Source organism: Anolis carolinensis, chromosome 1 (assembly GCF_035594765.1).
Source record: "Anolis carolinensis isolate JA03-04 chromosome 1, rAnoCar3.1.pri, whole genome shotgun sequence".
In the NCBI taxonomy this organism is placed as follows: domain Eukaryota; kingdom Metazoa; phylum Chordata; class Lepidosauria; order Squamata; family Dactyloidae; genus Anolis; species Anolis carolinensis.
The window spans coordinates 175668165-175685490 of NC_085841.1; the positions used below are offsets into that span (position 1 = coordinate 175668165).

The window sequence follows — 17326 nt, forward strand, 5'->3', positions numbered from 1 at the left end:
CTATCTCATCAGCCAAAAGCAGTCCCACACTTCTCATTGAAATACTGGTAAGTTTATGTTGGTTCAAATTGCTCTTCATTTTAACAATTGCATTGTTCTTTCATGGTTTTTTGCACTGCAGATGAGATATGTGCAGTATCAACTTCAACTTAAAAAGTTGAAGGACTCTAAGTCATCTTGCAAGCTTCCAGAAAATGGACATTTCCTGGTGTAAAACTACAATCTGGCTTACAATTAAATTAAATTAAAAAAAATATTTGCCTTTACAGGGTGAACCTGGTGAACCTGGTCCAGGAGGGCCTGTTGGTCCTCCAGGGCCCCGAGGATTGACGGTAAGCATTGTTATGAATACTTCTGGATGACCTCAATGAAGCTGGTCCTAAGTAGCCAGCATTTCCCTGCTGAAATATCTAGAAAATCACCAAGGTTTTTTTTTTTTTGAGAGTCTAAAGTGCCAAGAAGGCTTGCAATGAATTTCATAAAACTGCCGTTCAACCTCTTCATTTTGAAGAAAACTCATAGAACAAATTAGTCTTAGATGATTGTGACAGTGATGATGATTTGTAAATTACAGAGAACCTGCCACTGTGTGCCTCAGACTCATGTACCTTCTCTTTACATTTTGTAGGGGGATGATGGACGTGATGGAGTCGGCAGAGCTGGAGCTAAAGGCAGCAGGGTATGTGCAGTCTCGTTTGCATTGATAAATATAAATGAAGGTTCTCTGATCTACGAGAAAGATTTTAATCACCTTGGTTTGGGTGAGACTGGGATTTATGTGAAGCAGCACAATTTCTCTTGCCAAGGAATATTGGCCCCTAGCACAGCAACTTTGCCTATTTTATCTTGTTACTTCCTTTAACTCTCTCCCTATTTTTTTTTCTCGTGTCAGGAGCAACCGGAGTTGCTTCTGGAGTGAGAGAATTGGCCGTCTGCAAGGACGTTGCCCAGGGGACGCCCTGATGTTTTTAATGTTTTACCTTGATTCTTGTGGGAGGCTTCTCTCATGTCCCCGCATGGAGCTGGAGCTAACAGAGGGAGCTCAGTTATTCATAACAATCCACGCTCTCCCCGGGTGGGATTCGAACCTGGCAGCCTTCAGGTCAGCAAACCAACTTTCAAGTCACAAGGCTTTTATCCCCTAGGCCAACGGAGGCTCTCTCCCTTAATGTATGAATAGGCATGACACTTCCTTCCTCCAAAGCCCCTGCATGTCTGTCTTTTGTATTCTCACTCCTTCATCAGTTATTACCTTTACTTCCTTCTTCCCAAATGATGCCCTGCACACACACATGCAATGTACACACTCTTCATTTGAGATCAGAAAAAACCAAGTGCGACTAGCAGACTGCATGCAGCCTTACACCCACTGCAGAAAATTTTGACTCGTGGGTATATATGGTCCTGAAAACCCTTTGGAAGTTACTTCTGAATTTTTAAAAAACGTCTTATTTACCCAAAAGCTTCCCTTTGCCCTCATAAATTAATTGCAGCATCTAGGATTGTTAGCCAGTGCTAAGCCCCAAAACAGAGAGAGGCTATGGACCAGAACTGGTGGGTATTAGAAAGTCATTATTATTACTTTTATTATTATTAATATTATTACTACTACTACTACGACTATGTTTATTTTTATATCCTGCTTTTTCTCTCAATATGGTGACTCAAAGTGGCTCACAACTAAAAGCATTACAATACAACTTAGAATATACAAATATTAAAACAGCATTAAACTTCATTAATATTAAAATAATTCAGGTTAAAACCACAAAAGCATATCAAAACAAAGCAACCCATGATAATCTTAGAAACCTTCTTTTTTAAAAGCCTGCCTGAATAAAAAAGGTTTTAACCTGCTGCCTGAAGGAGAACAGGGAGGGGGCCATTCTGGCTTCCCTGGGAAGAAGGGGAGTTCCAGAGTTGAGGGGCAGCCACCGAGAAGGAAGGCCCACTCTTTCGTTCCCACTAACTGGACTTGAGATGGAGAGAAGGAAAATCTCTCCTGAAGATCTCAAGGCCTGGACGGGCAGGTTCATGCAAGGGGATGCGGTTGGCCAAATAGCCTGGACCTGAACCGTCTAGGGCAGGGGTCCCCAAACTTTTTAATCAGAGGGCCGGTCCACAATCCTTTAGACTGTTGAGGGGCCGAATTATCATTTGAAAAAAAATACAAACAAATTCCTATGCATACTGCACATGTCTTATTTGTAGTGCAACAACAACAACAACGAAAGAAAGAACAATACAATATTTAAAAATGAAAACAATTTTAACCAACATAAACCTATTAGGATTTCAATGGAAAGTGTGGGCCTGCTACTGGCCAATGAGACAGTCAGGTTAATTAGGATTGTTGTTGTTGTTGTTGTTGTTGTTGTTGTTGTTGTTGTTGTTGTGTGCCTTCAAGTCATGTCAGACTTTGGCTGAGCCTAAGTCTAAAATTAATTATTTATTTACTGCATTTATTTACTACATTTATATCCCACCCTTCTCACCCCGAAGGGGACTCAGAACAGCTGTATGTACATACAATATAATTATATTACAGTAGAGTCTCACTTATCCAACACTCGCTTATCCAACGTTCTGGATTATCCAACGCATTTTTGTAGTCAATGTTTTCAATATAACGTGATATTTTGGTGCTAAATTCGTAAATACAGTAATTACTACATAGCATTACTGCGTATTGAACTACTTTTTCTGTCAAATTTGTTGTATAACATGATGTTTTGGTGCTTAATTTGTAAAATCATAACCTATTTTGATGTTTAATAGGCTTTTTCTTAATCTCTCCTTATTATCCAACATATTCGCTTATCCAACGTTCTGCCTGCCCGTTTATGTTGGATAAGTGAGACTCTACTGTATTAGCATAACACTATATTAGCATCATATATTACTATATTGAACTATATTATCTATATATATAAATGAGTGATGGCATCACGGCGACCAACAAAACAACAAAACTACAGGCCCCCTAACCTTGAAATTTGACAACACAACCCATCATCCACGCCTCTAGGTTGATACAACAAAAAGAAAAGAAAAATAAAGTCCTAATTAGAGGGAAAGGAATAATTGTTTTTATCCAATTGCTGCCAGTTAGAGGACTAATCTCTGCCCACTTGGTCTCCTAGCAACCAACTCAGCCCAGGGGACAGGCAGATTTAGGCCACGGCCTCTTCCACAGATTATCTAATTTGCACTGGATTATATGGCCCTTCCACACAGCTATATAACCCATTTGTAATCTTATATTATCTGCTTTGAACTGGATTATCTTGACTCCACACTGCCATATAATCCACTTCAGTGTGCATTTTATACAGCTGTGTAGAAGGGGCCACATACTTCGCCACAGCAACGCGTGGCCGGGCACAGCTAGTACTATTATAGAATATGTAATATATAACATATAATTAATATTATTATATGGTATTACTATTAGTAATATATTGTATAACATAAGATTATTATCAATATTATATGTACATACAATATACTATGTTATAAAACTGAGAGCGGGGGCCAGGTAAATGACCTTGGAGGGCCACATCCGGCCCCCGGCCTTAGTTTGGGGACCCCTGGTCTAGGGCATTAAAGGTCATATTAGGTGTCATATATACTGATATTACTGTATAAATAATAAATGCAGTAATGAAAACGGGTAGTTGACACATTTTAGAGACTGCACTGATCCCAGCTAGCAATAGGACTACCCTCTAAGACTACTATTCCAAATAGTAGTTTGACTGACATTTTGACTGTGTGAATATATGTTATATTGGTCACACCATGTCACATATATGATTGCAAGACAGCGTTCTACAAGCACTTAAAGATAGCATTTGTAAATGTTTTACCACATTTTAAAGTTTTGTCAGAGGGGAAATGAAAAAGTCTTTGCTAAGAGAATAAAAATGATAAGGAAATGAAAGAAAGCAGACACTTTCTCAAGAGCAGCTTATGCCTTTTCTGACAATGGGATCAGAAAGGGAATATCAGCTGAATTTTGAGAAGTGTCAGGTCTAATGTAGGTATAGAAGGGGCTTCACTTTATCATTCTTTTGGTCTGTTTGTAAGGTCAAGTCTTGACAGACAGGCATATGCAGCCAAAGAACACATGGTGGAAGGAGTCTACAGGCGATTGTGAGCTCCAAACCTATGATCCTAAATTTATTACTGAATACATTTGGAATGAAATAAAACTAGAAGGGAAAGTAAATCTGTTCATCCCACAAAACTTCAAAGGTAGCTTGCATAGAAATGATATAAAGACTAGCAATTTTTTAATACTCCTCCATCCTTCCAATTGGTTGTTTGAGGAGCCAACTGTCTTCTGAAAGACAGACAAGTGGGTATCATCTCTCAAATGTATGACTGCCAATTTTATCCTATCTTGCCAAGGGGTTTAAGGATTGGGCAAAGGATTTATATGAACTGAGAAGAAAGAGTCCTTCCTTGATCTCAAACGGAACATGGGGTCATAATGTCTTTAGATCTTACATTGAATCAGGAAACATTAAAGATCCTGTCCAGATGCATGAGAACCAATGTTATTTAAATGAATCCCAGTCCCAGAACGAGAAGGCAGGCTTCATCATTTGTACCAGTTGAAGATTCTATAATCATATTGCTATTCCCAATGTGATTTGCTGGTTTCAAATTCTTCTTCTTCATCATCATCATCAATAACAACAACAACAACAGCAACAACTGCAAAAGGCCACCTTACTGGGATGTGCATGCATCATCCGAAAATACATCACATAGTCCTAAAAGCTTGGGAAGTGTTTGACTTGTGATTTTCTAATATGAAATCCAGCATACCGTATATATCTTGTTTGCTATGTCATACTCTGTCTTTGTGTCAATAATAATAATAATAATAATAATAATAATAATAATAATAACAAACAATCTTGTATCTGTCTATCCCTACTTCTGAAATGATAGACTGATGGAAGACCTTTGTGAGTATGTTAATAGTTACAGGAATATAGGTAAAGGTAAAGGTTTTCCCCTGACATTAAGTCTAGTCGTGTCCGACTCTGGGGTGGTGGTGTTCATCTCCATTTCTAAACCAAAGAGCTGAAATTGTCCGTAGACACCTCCAAGGTCAAGTGGCTGGCATGACTGCATGGAGCGCCGTTACTTTCCTGCTGGAGCAGTACCTATTGATCTATTCACATTTACATGTTTTCAAACTGCTAGGTTGGTAGAAGCTGGGGCTAACAGCAGGAGCTCACTCTGCTCCTGGATTCGAACTGCTGACCTTTCGGTCAGCAAGTTCAGCAGCTCAACAGTTTAACTTGCTGTGCCATCGGGGGCTCCATTACTGGAATATCATTTAGGAAATAAACCTTCTTGCTGTTAAGATTCTTTTTTTCTTTTTCTTTTTTTCACAGGGAGAACCTGGCTTCCCGGGATATCCAGGACCAAGGGTACATAGAAAAATCTTAAATTATGTTCCCTGAGCTAAAGTACACCTGGATGACACCAGACAAATAGGTAACTCTTTGTGGTTATTTTCCCCACAGGGAACACCTGGAGATCGTGGTGGTCCTGGTGATGTTGGGCCAAAAGGAAGCAGAGGTCAAAGGGTGAGCCTTCTTCATATTTGGTTCCAGATTAACTAAATGAATCCTGCCTACTTCCTTATTAATGTACTTCTATAAATCATTTTTAGGTTTAAATAACATGGTATTCATTTCTGACAGCTTCTCTTTTTGACCAAGTTTTCATATTCCTCACTGCATTAAGAACTCAGATTTGTGGTTACAACTACTTAAAATAGTGCATTAGTGTAAAACAACTAAAAACTCTGGCAAATATGACCAACGGTACATCTACACTGACCACTTAGGTTAAAACAGGCCTAGATCAACTCCATGGAATGATGCAGGTAACAAGGGACAAAACCTTAATGTGGCTTTGTACCACATTAACCAAAGCAGGGGGATAGTTTGAATTCTGCCTCAGAATGTGAGTATCATCCAAATTTGGACCTATCTAAATAAAACCAGACACAATTGTTCTCACTGCCATCAAATGTTTCCCAGGCTTGGGTGGCCCGGAGATGCAGAATAGCACTTACTGTCCCCTCTTGTGCTCTATATTATTACAGTTTTTGTAATACAGTTAAGTAAGACCATCATCTCCTGCAGTGAAACTGGCTAGGTTATTGGGGTGATCCTCTCTCCCCACTCCTTTTTTACCCCATCACCAAGGCTAATGTCACAGAAAACAGTGATGGACAAGTAGGACTCATGTATTGGTCAGAAAGTGCAGTGACGGGATGAAATGGACTCTCTTCCACTTCCTCAGCAGCTGGTGGAGTGCCTAATTAACCCATACACCACTCTGGATTGACCTAATATGCCGCCAGTTGCAACAAATAGCAAATCTTCAATAGAAATATCCAAATGAAAGAAAGAGTTGACAGACTGTAGATGCCTGACCAGTCAAGTGGGATAGGATAACATAAGTTGCAACAATCAGAGAAAACCAGAACTTACACATCTCACTTAAAAGAGAAGCTACTCTCCAGATGAACCAGACACATTTACTGATGGTTGTTCTTTCTTTTTAAAAATGTCCTTAGGGACGGGCAGGAGAGCCCGGCTCCATAGGCCAAAAAGGAGAGCGAGGATATCCTGGGGCATCTGTAAGTTGTTTGTTATAAATATTGATTGGGGAGCTTAGTTTTGTTAGCACCTCTAACATACTTCCTAGCTTCTTTTCATGATTCACTTTACAATTACAGGATGATGAGTAAGTTGCATGAGATAGTGCTATGTGACTACAGTATAAAGATGAAGTTTTTAATTTTAAGTTTAAACAATGTGAGTCCTGTTGTTGACATCTTTTGTACTCTTTGTCATTCCCTCACAGAATACAATTTACATTTTATTTGTCTCACTGTTGAAAAACTGAATCAATACTCCTCTGAAGTGTAAAAAATCATTTACTTCTATGTCTGAATCTAAAAGTCTATATTCCATACTTCTAAACAAATATTATAGATTTTGAAGACACTTTGTAATTCAGGTTTTACTTCTGATACTGTTTGAGATGAGACTCACAACACTCCCACAACACTTTTACCTAATTGTGAAATTGTATTATTTTAATTATTTTAAAAATCAATCTTAGTTAGAATTGACCCTGCCAATAATACATTTTAAAAGTTGTGTAGAGCAGCCTGGTTACTGCCTGCAACAGACAATGAATTCATTGCATGGCGGCAACATAGTAGGCTGTTAGCAGTAGGCTGAAGCTTACTGCTGTTAGCGCATTCTAAGAAATGAAAGTGCATAAAGGATAACCCATTTTGCTGGTTAGGGGGGCACAATATAATAATTCATTAAAGTGGTGTACTGATGAAACCTTGGCAGCAGTCTTGTGCACACAATTCTTGGGAAGAAACCTCTACTGATCTGAGTGGAATCTACTTGGGTAAACAGTCTTGTTCAGTTCTTATCTGATTTTTTCCCCACTCCTGCCTTTGGCAACACAGCTGCAAGGCTCTTCTTACCTAAGTCTGGCAAATGAATAATTAGGTTGCTGAACTTAGTCTAAAACAACCTCTCTGAAAAAGTAACATGCAACAATTACATTTTGTAAATCCTTTTTTCAGGGACTGAAGGGTAACAAAGGAGAATCAAGAGATGTAAGTCAGCTATTAATTTATGGTCACAGATCTGTTTTATTTCTTCATGTACAGTTCTTCTTTTAATTGTGTCTTCTTTTTTTTACTCTTTCAAGCAATGTGCACTTGTACGTAACATCAAAGATAAATGCCGTAAGTCTATCTTTTGTTTCTCATACTTATATTGCTTGCTTTGGTTATAGATTCTGAAGCTAATGCTTTCTTTTCTTTATCTTTTCACAGCTTGCTGTTATGGTAAGTTAATCTATAATTACTTACCTTCTGTTCTATGTTTGTTTAAATAAATCTTACTAAGATTTACATATATTAAAATTGTAATTGCCACTCTTATAAAAACAGACTATTAACAAACCACTCAACTACAAACATCAATCTCACAAAACCAGGTTTCCTCCAGCACCAAAGTTCACCCTTCCACCTATAATTGCTCTTTTATTTTGATTGCATATTCTCCTTGCTGATTCTCCAGACCATCTTGGTATCTTAGTTATTTTTTCTTTCCCTGTTGTTTCCTTTTTTATAAAAATGTTTCTTATGCGAAGACCCATAAAGGTATTTAATGAGATAATTGGTGTTCATTTCATTTCCTCAATATGGTCTGTCTCACATAATGGTTATTAAAAACTACATTCACTTTAGTTTTACTTTACCAAAATAATCCAAGTAATCAGGTCATGACTGTTTTGCTCAGACAACCTTTTATGTCTCAACATAATCCATTCCTTCAACCACATCAAACAACTGTCAGTGAAATATATTTTCAAATTTGTTAAAGCCAAATCTTCTCTTTACTTTGTATCTTGCAATATTTCAGTTTTCACTCCAGGCTTATTTTTGTCAATTAAACTTAGATATATACTTCTGCTATTGTTTAAACGTCTCTTATTTTGACAAGATAGGTATTGTCTGGAATTTTTTTAAAAATAGCTAATATATTTTTTTTTATCAGTGAAATTCTCCCCAACAAAGACAGTTTTAGAGTCTCCAATTTCTGCAAGTCCGTCTTAATTTCATTCCATTTTTATATAATTATTTTGAAACAACATATAGCTCATATTTGCCATTTTAATATCTAAATGTTTCACCATTTTCTCCGTTCTGAACACCCTCATTAGCAGATCAGATTTCTGTTATTTCTTTTTATCTCACTGAATGAAATAAATTTTCATAAAATCTTGTATTTAACACCACAGTACCCATGGAATCAATAGCCTATTTACTATAATTCCAAAAGAATAGTTTTCATAGATGTAAAGAAAGTGAGTTTAGTCAAGATTCATGTCTATTTAACATGTCTTTCTGCTCAGCAGCATCTTCCTCAAAAGATATTCCTTATGTAAAACTGGTCTGGATTATTTTAGAAACTAACATATTTGATAATATTACTTTTTAATATATTCCTATTTGCAGGTCCAAGAGAATGCCCCATTTTCCCAACAGAACTGGCCTTTGCACTAGATACCTCAGCTGGTGGAAGTACAGAAGCTTTCAACAGAATGAAGCAGTCAGTGTTGTCCATTGTTAATAATCTCACGATTGCTGAGAGCAACTGCCCACGTGGCGCCCGGGTTGCACTGGTTACCTATAATAGTGAAGTCACCACTGAGATCCGCTTTGCTGACTCACGGAGAAAGAAAAATCTAGTGAAACAGATCCAGGACCTCCAAATTGCACAAACATCAAAACAGCGGAGTTTAGAAACAGCGATGTCCTTTGTGGCCAGGAATACCTTCAAGCGGGCACGCAGTGGGTTCCTCATGAGGAAGGTGGCCGTTTTTTTCAGCAATGGACCAACAAGAGCATCTCCGCAACTTAATGAAGCTATGATGAAGCTCTACGATGCTGGAGTTGTACCTGTGTTCCTTACCAGCAGAGAGGACAGGGCCCTTATAAATGCATTGCAGGTATGCATCCCTTCAGTTTACTTCCAGGGGCATTTATCGTACTGCTATAGAGATTGTGCTATCAAGATGTCTTATTAAAAATGCATAGTCTCCCTCAGGGAGAAAGGGCAGAATACAAATAATGATTATTATTATTATTATTTAATGGCTTACAGGTAAATGAGGCCACTTGTGGGAATTGGGCATAGGCATCTGAGAAAGCGAGGTGGGGCTTAAGGAAGCTATTTAAGAAAGGCAGCTTCCTTTCCCTGTCTCTCCAATCTTGGTGTTGACCCACCCACCCACACTCTACAGCAGTGTGAATCTAACTGGTTGCCTAGGAGCTGGGTAGGAATTTTGTCTCTATTGAAGGTTTTTGTTTTTTTTGTTTTGTTTTTTTGCCTACCCACACTGTGAGCTGGAGACTGGGGAATTGGCTTAGGGGTGGTCTGATTATTTTTTGGTCACTGGCAGATTTTTGCTAATATGGAAATGGATAAACACTTGTGGTGCCTCTTTATGATGGAAGGGAGTCCTCTGGAATCACCGATTTAGATCTTGGGACTGGGGAGGCAATGATAGAAAGGCTTACTCCCCCAACCTTGAGTCTTGGGACTCAGGAAGGGGGAAACTCAGGGAAGCCTTCTAAATGCGGGCGGTCTGGGGAACAACCCAAGTTTGGGTTTACCTTGGAGCTCTGGTGAATAAATTTGAATAAATTTATTATGATGAACAAATTGGATAAAACAAGTAGAACTGAGCTAATAATATTAATAACATGCTTATATAACAATAAATATTATTAAATACAGATGAAATTCCCTTAAGTTTGTGGTGTCTTCTTTGCCCAAGTGAGATGGAAGGAAGTTTAAAAGGATACCAGCTGCTGCCACCTTTTCCACATCTGTACACTCTCACCCCCCTTTCCGGTTAAGGATAACTCTGGTTAACACTTACAATAACTAGCTCAGTTTATCCAAAGTTCTGATATGGTCTCATTATTTCACTGGTGGTTATCCAGATAACATTTCCATGAACTGCCAACAGACACCTGGAGGCTGGATCTACCCTTTCATATAATGCAGTTTCAAAACCAAATCAAAAAATTTTGTTACCATCATAGACCAGCATAAGTGGGGTACAGTCTCATAGAGTACATAAAATGTACATAAAATCTAAAAGGCTAAAAAACAAAGGTATGTTGAAGTTTCAATCAAGCATTTGTTGGAAGCCAGAATGTGGTCTCCAAACATGGCTTAGATGACCAGTTCTAAGTTTACTTTTTTTATTAATTCCTGTCTATGTTCTTGAATTGTCACTGCAGCATAGTAATAGCGTTGACATTCCTTTCTGTGCTTTTCCATACCTTTTCCTCTTTTCCAGCACTTTTTCCCTTCTATGCAGCTTTTATTTTAAATAGAATGCTGCTTTTAAAAATTGTAATTTTAAATAAAGTTTACAGACTGGGAAGGGGGTTGTATGTCTGAATTATTTTTGTGATGGGTTCAGTTTGAAGTAACTGCAGTATTAAATGAGGAACTACACCTCACACAGCATCAGCTTGAACAGTGATAGTCACCCCCACTTTCCTGCCTCCTGTAATTCCTCACAAACATACCAATTATGTTCAGCGGCTGGTATTTAATCCTCCAGTGGTGTTGGGTTCACTACTTGGAGGACACTGATTATGCACAAAAAGAGAGTATTAAAGTAAAACTTACTTATTTCTTGCTTTCCCATGCTGTCAGTGGGCAAGTCTCAAAGCATACTTTGAACCATATTTGCAGAATTCACTTCAAGAACTCCAGAACTATAAATATTGACAGATCTTAACTGATCACTAATTACCATTTTCTTTTATTTTGTCTGTACCAGATTAACAACACAGGTGGACAGGCTATCACATTTTCTGGGGGAGCAGATCAACTACGCCAAACTATTGGAAGACTAATAACATGCCATATTTGTCTAGGTAATGTATGTTTATTAAAAATATGATAACCCAGATTTCTAGCCAATGTTCTGTATTTGCCTCAATGCATAATAAAATTGATCTAGTCTTCTACAAGCCAGGTTGAGTCTCTTGTTAGTAAAATCTTGGTGTTTCTTTACTTCTTGAAATCCTAGATGACACATTGCCAAAACTTCCATGAACTTGTCTTCTCTTCATCCTTACTTCTGCCATTCTAGAGGTATCCAAGAGGCCAGTGCCAAGAGAAAAACCTGTCCATTGTAGTTTTGGTCAGATGTTGGCGCTCTACAGGCCTGGTAGGCTTTGAGTGGTGGGCAGGTTCTGACCTCTTTCAGGCTGAAATGGTGCCAGCAGAGGCAGACTGCAAGGGCCTCCAGCCTGGTCATGAAATCACAGAGTGGGAACTGGCCAGGGAACCACCTTAAGTCCAACAATAAGGAGCCTGCCAACTAGGCTGGACAGTAGGTCATCTTTGGCCTTCGGTGATGTGACTCATGCCCCCAAGCTGAGGATTTTGAGGCCCCACTCAGGACATAGGTCTCAGAGGTCCACTGTGAAGATTGCCCATTGCCTTTCTCCCATTGAAACCTCACAACGCCCTCCTGCACTTGAAGTGAGGTCTCAAAAGAAGCCTGGCCCAAGTGCAGCAGCTGAAGCACCATGGAATCCATGCCAACCCTGCATGCTCTCGTTGTCTAATATCATTGGGTAGGCCCTCTGAGAAGGACTCCTAGAGTATCGGACTCCTAGAGTGTCTCATTGCTGGTTTGCTAACCTTCTTCCATTTGTCATCTTGTACCTTCTTGTGGTTGAATATGACTGCAGCAGCATGCATGCATACGTATATACATACTGTGGAGCCCTGTCTCTGACAGATATATTTTTAGTTGGAACCCCACCAGTATTTTAAGTTGGGTAATGAAGGGAATGTGTACTACATTTGGTCCAAATGCATCAAGCCACACAGGAACCTTTGAGAGCAAACAAACAAACATACATAAAGAATGACTTATATAGAGAGAGAGGTGGGGATTTGATAGTTTGATTCCCAAAATTATTTGGAGCTATCAGATAATCATGATTATTGATGCATTTCATATTTGCAAACATACAATAACTTATGTTGTATTAAATCTGTTCTTCTAGATGTGTGTGACCCTGATGCCAGCTGCGGTGCTCAAAGGGGTGTCTTTGGTAGAGACAGACGGGCAGCCCCTACAGATGTTGACATCGATATAGCATTCATCCTTGATAGTTCAGACAGCACCACTCACCTGCAGTTTAGTGAGATGAAGAACTACATTTCCTATGTAGTAAGTCAGCTGGAAACTAGTTCTAATCCCAGTGCATCCCAGCACCATGCCAGAGTCGCTGTTGTCCAACATGCTCCTTACGAGTTTGAGTCAAATTCAAGTACATCTCCTGTTAAAGTTGAGTTGTCACTGACAGACTATGCATCCAAAGACAAGCTAATAGATTTTGTTAAGGACCAGATGACACAGCTGCATGGCACGCGGGCACTAACAAGTGCAATAAAATATACAATGACTCATATCTTTGAGAGTGCACCAAATCCCAGAGACTTCAAAGTCATTGTCTTGATGATGACAGGAAGTGTTGAAAAAGAAGAACTTGAACACCTTCATAAAGTTATTGTAGAAGCTAAATGCAAAGGATACTTTTTGGTCATACTGGGGATTGGAAGAAAAGTTAACATCAAGAATATCTACAGTTTGGCAAGTGAGCCAAATGACATCTTCTTCAAATACATTGATAAGCCATCAGAACTTCATGAAGAGCCTTTGCTACGCTTTGGAAACCTCTTGCCAGCTTTTATCAGCAGTAAGTATATATATGTCCCATCACCAGGAAGTTTGATGCTGGTTTAGGGAACAAGAACACGGGTAAAGTATAATTTCATTTTTGAATTGCAAGAAGAATTATATCAAAATCTCAGAAAGGCACTTCCTTAAACACAAAATATGCTGGCATTCTAATCAAATTATGTAACAATCACTTTATTTGAACAAAGGTTTTCGTTTTTACTTAAACAGTAAGAATTATTTAACTTTCTTTGGACGGAGAGGTCACAGGATTGATGCTTTGCTGTAGTAATATACAACTATAGTATAAGTAAACAGGTGCTTGTTAATTGCAACATTCACACTTGTTTCAAACAAGTGACCTTTATTTTTTTTAAAGTAGATTTAGAGAGAGAGAGTTCCATGTTTTGCTGAAAATTGTGTTTCTGTTTTTAGGTGAGAATGCTTTTTACCTGTCTCCAGATGTCAGGAAACAATGTGATTGGTTCCAGAATGATCAACCAGTGAAAAAAATTGCCCAGAAAGAAATGTAAGTCCTTTCAACATCTCTTTTGGTCCTTTGGCATCTTAGCACAGGAAGAGGAAAAGCTGTTACTTGGAACCTCTTCACACGGCCCTTTCGGGCCATGCTGTTGCACGGGTGAAAGGGAAGGAACGCAGGGCCACTCCTGGAGTCCCACTCACCATCTCTCCTCCCCTCATCACATTGTGGGGATGGGAGAGGGTGCTTTGGCACCCTTCCCCTCCATCAGATTGCTATTTTTTCTGCCATCGGATGGAGGGGGGAAGGGTGCCAAAGCACCCTCTCCCATCCCCACAATGTGATGAGGGGAGGACGGAGGGTGAGTGGGACTCCAGGAGCCGCCCGCGCTTCTTCCCTTTCACCCGCGCAACAGCATGGTCCAAAAGGTGCTTCAGATGGGGCCCTATCTATACTGCTCATTTAATGCAGTTCCAATCTGACTTGAAGCTGTAGAGCAGTAGTTCTCAACCTGTGGGTCCCCAGGTATTTTGGCCTACAACACTCAGAAATCCCAGCCAGTTTACCAGCTGTTAGGATTTCTGGGAGTTGAAGACCAAAATGTCTGGAGACCCACAAGCTGAAAACTACTGCTGTAGAGGCTACAAAGCAAATGCAACCAATGCATGCTGCAGCACAAATTAAAGGATATACTGCACATTAATGAAAGGCAATGGAATTAATGACTGCAGCAAAGTCCAATATATTCAGATGCCAGAGTGAAATCAGAGACCTGACCTTGCTAAAATGTTTTGTAGAATTTGGAATGAGAAGGCAAGGGAGCTGCTGAAAAATGTCCCAAGGGCATAACTACCTAGCAGGGGGCTAATTTATCCACCTTGGAGGGATAATTGATTACTTCCACTCCTGTCACTTTCCCTTTTCTTCCACCTTCTATGATCCCTTATACACTGCCCTATAAACAGCAAATTATCTGCTTTGAACTGGATTATATGGTAGCATAGATTCATATAAGCCAGTTCAAAGTGCATAATGTGGATTACCTGCGTTGAGGTGATGGATTATATGATAGTATAGATGGGTCCTATGTCTCTGGAGCACTAGTGCACATTGCTCCCAAAAACAGGAGGGTTGGGGAGGGGAGGACTACTTTGAGACCAGTTTCGACAATTTATGCAATTGCCAACCTGTTCTCAAATCCATTCTATATCTGTCAGTCTAATCATCTGCATACTGAAACTGTTTTCTCCCAAACTAGTTCCAGGCTGTGTTACAGTGTCATTGTAGAAGGGCACTAGGATTGATCAATGTGGCAATGTATGGAAATGTATGGAAAACTATGAACAATTAAGAATCAGTAGTAACATTTAGACAAATTGAAAAAGATTTTCTTTATGGTAAAGGAGGAACCTGACTTTCTTGCATCATTGTAGAACACAGAGCTGCAATAAGTTGAGTATTTGGGACTTAGTTTTCCAGACAATACCTGGAAATATTTTATCAAGAAAGCAGAAACTGACATATGTTCATAACCATGTTTTAATTCAAACAGACATATTCCAAATAATGCCACTGCTACACCTACAGCAACTGAAAAACCAAAAGGTATGTATTGTGTTCTTTTTTCAACAAGCTTCTTTGGGATGCTGAAATGGAGCATCTTTCTGTCTTTAGTGCAGTCTTTAAAAAGCACACTTTTCTTTGCTAAAGAAGACATTGCACATTTCATACAAATGCGTAAAAGGAGTTCTTGAAGGTAAAATTGGAAAAGAGACTTTGGTAAGCCACAGCGTCAATTACGGGGGGCCTTGGGAACTGGCTAGATTTCCTTAGAGATTCTAGGAAACTAGGAAGGGGGAGGGAGACGGAGGGAGGGAGAGGGAGAGAAATATTTTGTCAGAAAATATTGCATTGTAAAATATGATCATGTTACTACATCAAAAGGCACTGTGGAAGATGGGAACATTTTTCTAGCCAGGCGCAGTGTATCCATGACTTTCCATCTACAAGATACATTTGGACGGCTGTAAATTGCCTACTGCTGATTTAGATAAAATAATCTATATATGAACAAAATCACAGATTTTTCTGTTAAGGCAGACACTGAACAGCTGAATGAAATGAACACAGACAACTGTGGAACTGACCAGAAATACACTTATCTGTCTATCTGAAATGAAGGAATTATCTAAACACCAGATAAAGAATTTTTAGGGCCTTTCCACACAGTAACTATAATCCGGGAGAGAACAGGTTAAAAGGGGGGATGGACAGATGACATTTGGGCTTAATGTGTGCTCAATCACATTAATGGATGGAATACCTGTTTCAAAAAGCTCCTCCTTTATCCTGATTCTGAGTGAAAAAAGCAGATTTTCCCATGCCTGTGTGGCCCTGAAGTTATGTAAAACTTGGGATTTCCCTCTTTACTTCCTGTGGAGACTGCTTCCCACCTGTGCTGGTTTTAAAAAGTATGAAACAGCAAATCAGCTGTTTTGGCTCCCATGGAGACACAGCTGATTTCCATCTGGTTTAAAGAGAGGAGAAGCGAAGAGCCATTAGAGGTATTTATTTTAAACTTTATAATACTAAATAGATTGTGAATAAGCAATTGGGGAAAGAGGGAAATCCAGTGATTTTTTAAAAAATTCCTACTGTTATGTGCTGCTTTTTATATGCGCACATGGGAATTTTTAGTGTTTACATTGAGATATGTGTGCATATGAGGATCAGTGCATAATTGAGTGATATTTTTTTAAAAAAAGAAACTTCCAGCAGATGCCCCCCCCCCAAATCTGCCCTTCATTGTATCCCAAGACACAGAAGGGCTGTGAGAATGATGGGGGTAGAAATCCCAGGACCAACAGATGTGTGTGGGGACCTGATCTGAGTTCTTGGGGTTTTTTTATTCCTCCCTTTAAATTTGCATTTTGATACTGTCTGGAAATGCCCTAAGTGTCCCTTGAGTTTTGATGGTGATCCTTTTTGCTATTGACCTTCATTCAAAGTTTACATATATACTGTCCCCAAAATGTTACTGCTTGAATACTTACAGTAGCTTTTATTTTATATTTTAGTGACAATGATTATGCACACCGGAGAAATCCAGATTACAGATATCACAGAAAACAGCGCTAAACTGCATTGGGCAAACCCTGAATCCCAAAATGATTATGTCTATGACATTTCAATTACATCTGCTCATGACAACTCTTTAGTTCTAAAACTAAATCTAACTGGCACTGAACGGGTCATTGGAGGTCTGGGAAGTGGGCAGAAGTATCATGTCATTGTTACAGGTTACCACAATGCACATGTTAAAGCTACCTACAAGGGGACATTTATTACAAGTAAGTTTGCATTGTTTGTTGGGACTGAATGCATTCCTTTTCCTCATGCATTTCAGTTGATAGAAATACTGGGAATGAATGAAATTTATGTATTTATTTATTATATTTATTTATATCCCTCCTTTCTTCCTGTGGGGAC

General features: G+C 39.1%; 1 protein-coding gene across 3 annotated transcripts in view; it reads left to right on the plus strand.

The window, feature by feature from the left end:
* col6a3 (collagen type VI alpha 3 chain) overlaps positions 1–17326 on the plus strand; it is a 123969-nt gene that overhangs the window by 85106 nt on the left and 21537 nt on the right. For 2 of the 3 annotated variants that reach the window (XM_062959769.1, XM_062959761.1), the window contains 8 exons: positions 270–332; positions 629–679; positions 5415–5450; positions 5547–5609; positions 6611–6673; positions 7646–7678; positions 7774–7810; positions 7901–9236. In XM_062959769.1, the coding sequence (XP_062815839.1) occupies positions 270–332; positions 629–679; positions 5415–5450; positions 5547–5609; positions 6611–6673; positions 7646–7678; positions 7774–7810; positions 7901–7962 (408 nt within the window). In that variant the 3' untranslated portion in view covers positions 7963–9236. Of the gene's footprint in view, positions 1–269; positions 333–628; positions 680–5414; positions 5451–5546; positions 5610–6610; positions 6674–7645; positions 7679–7773; positions 7811–7900; positions 9583–11436; positions 11534–12679; positions 13376–13791; positions 13886–15389; positions 15443–16914; positions 17188–17326 lie in introns of those variants that run through there. The other variant, XM_008114626.3, reaches the window with a different exon arrangement.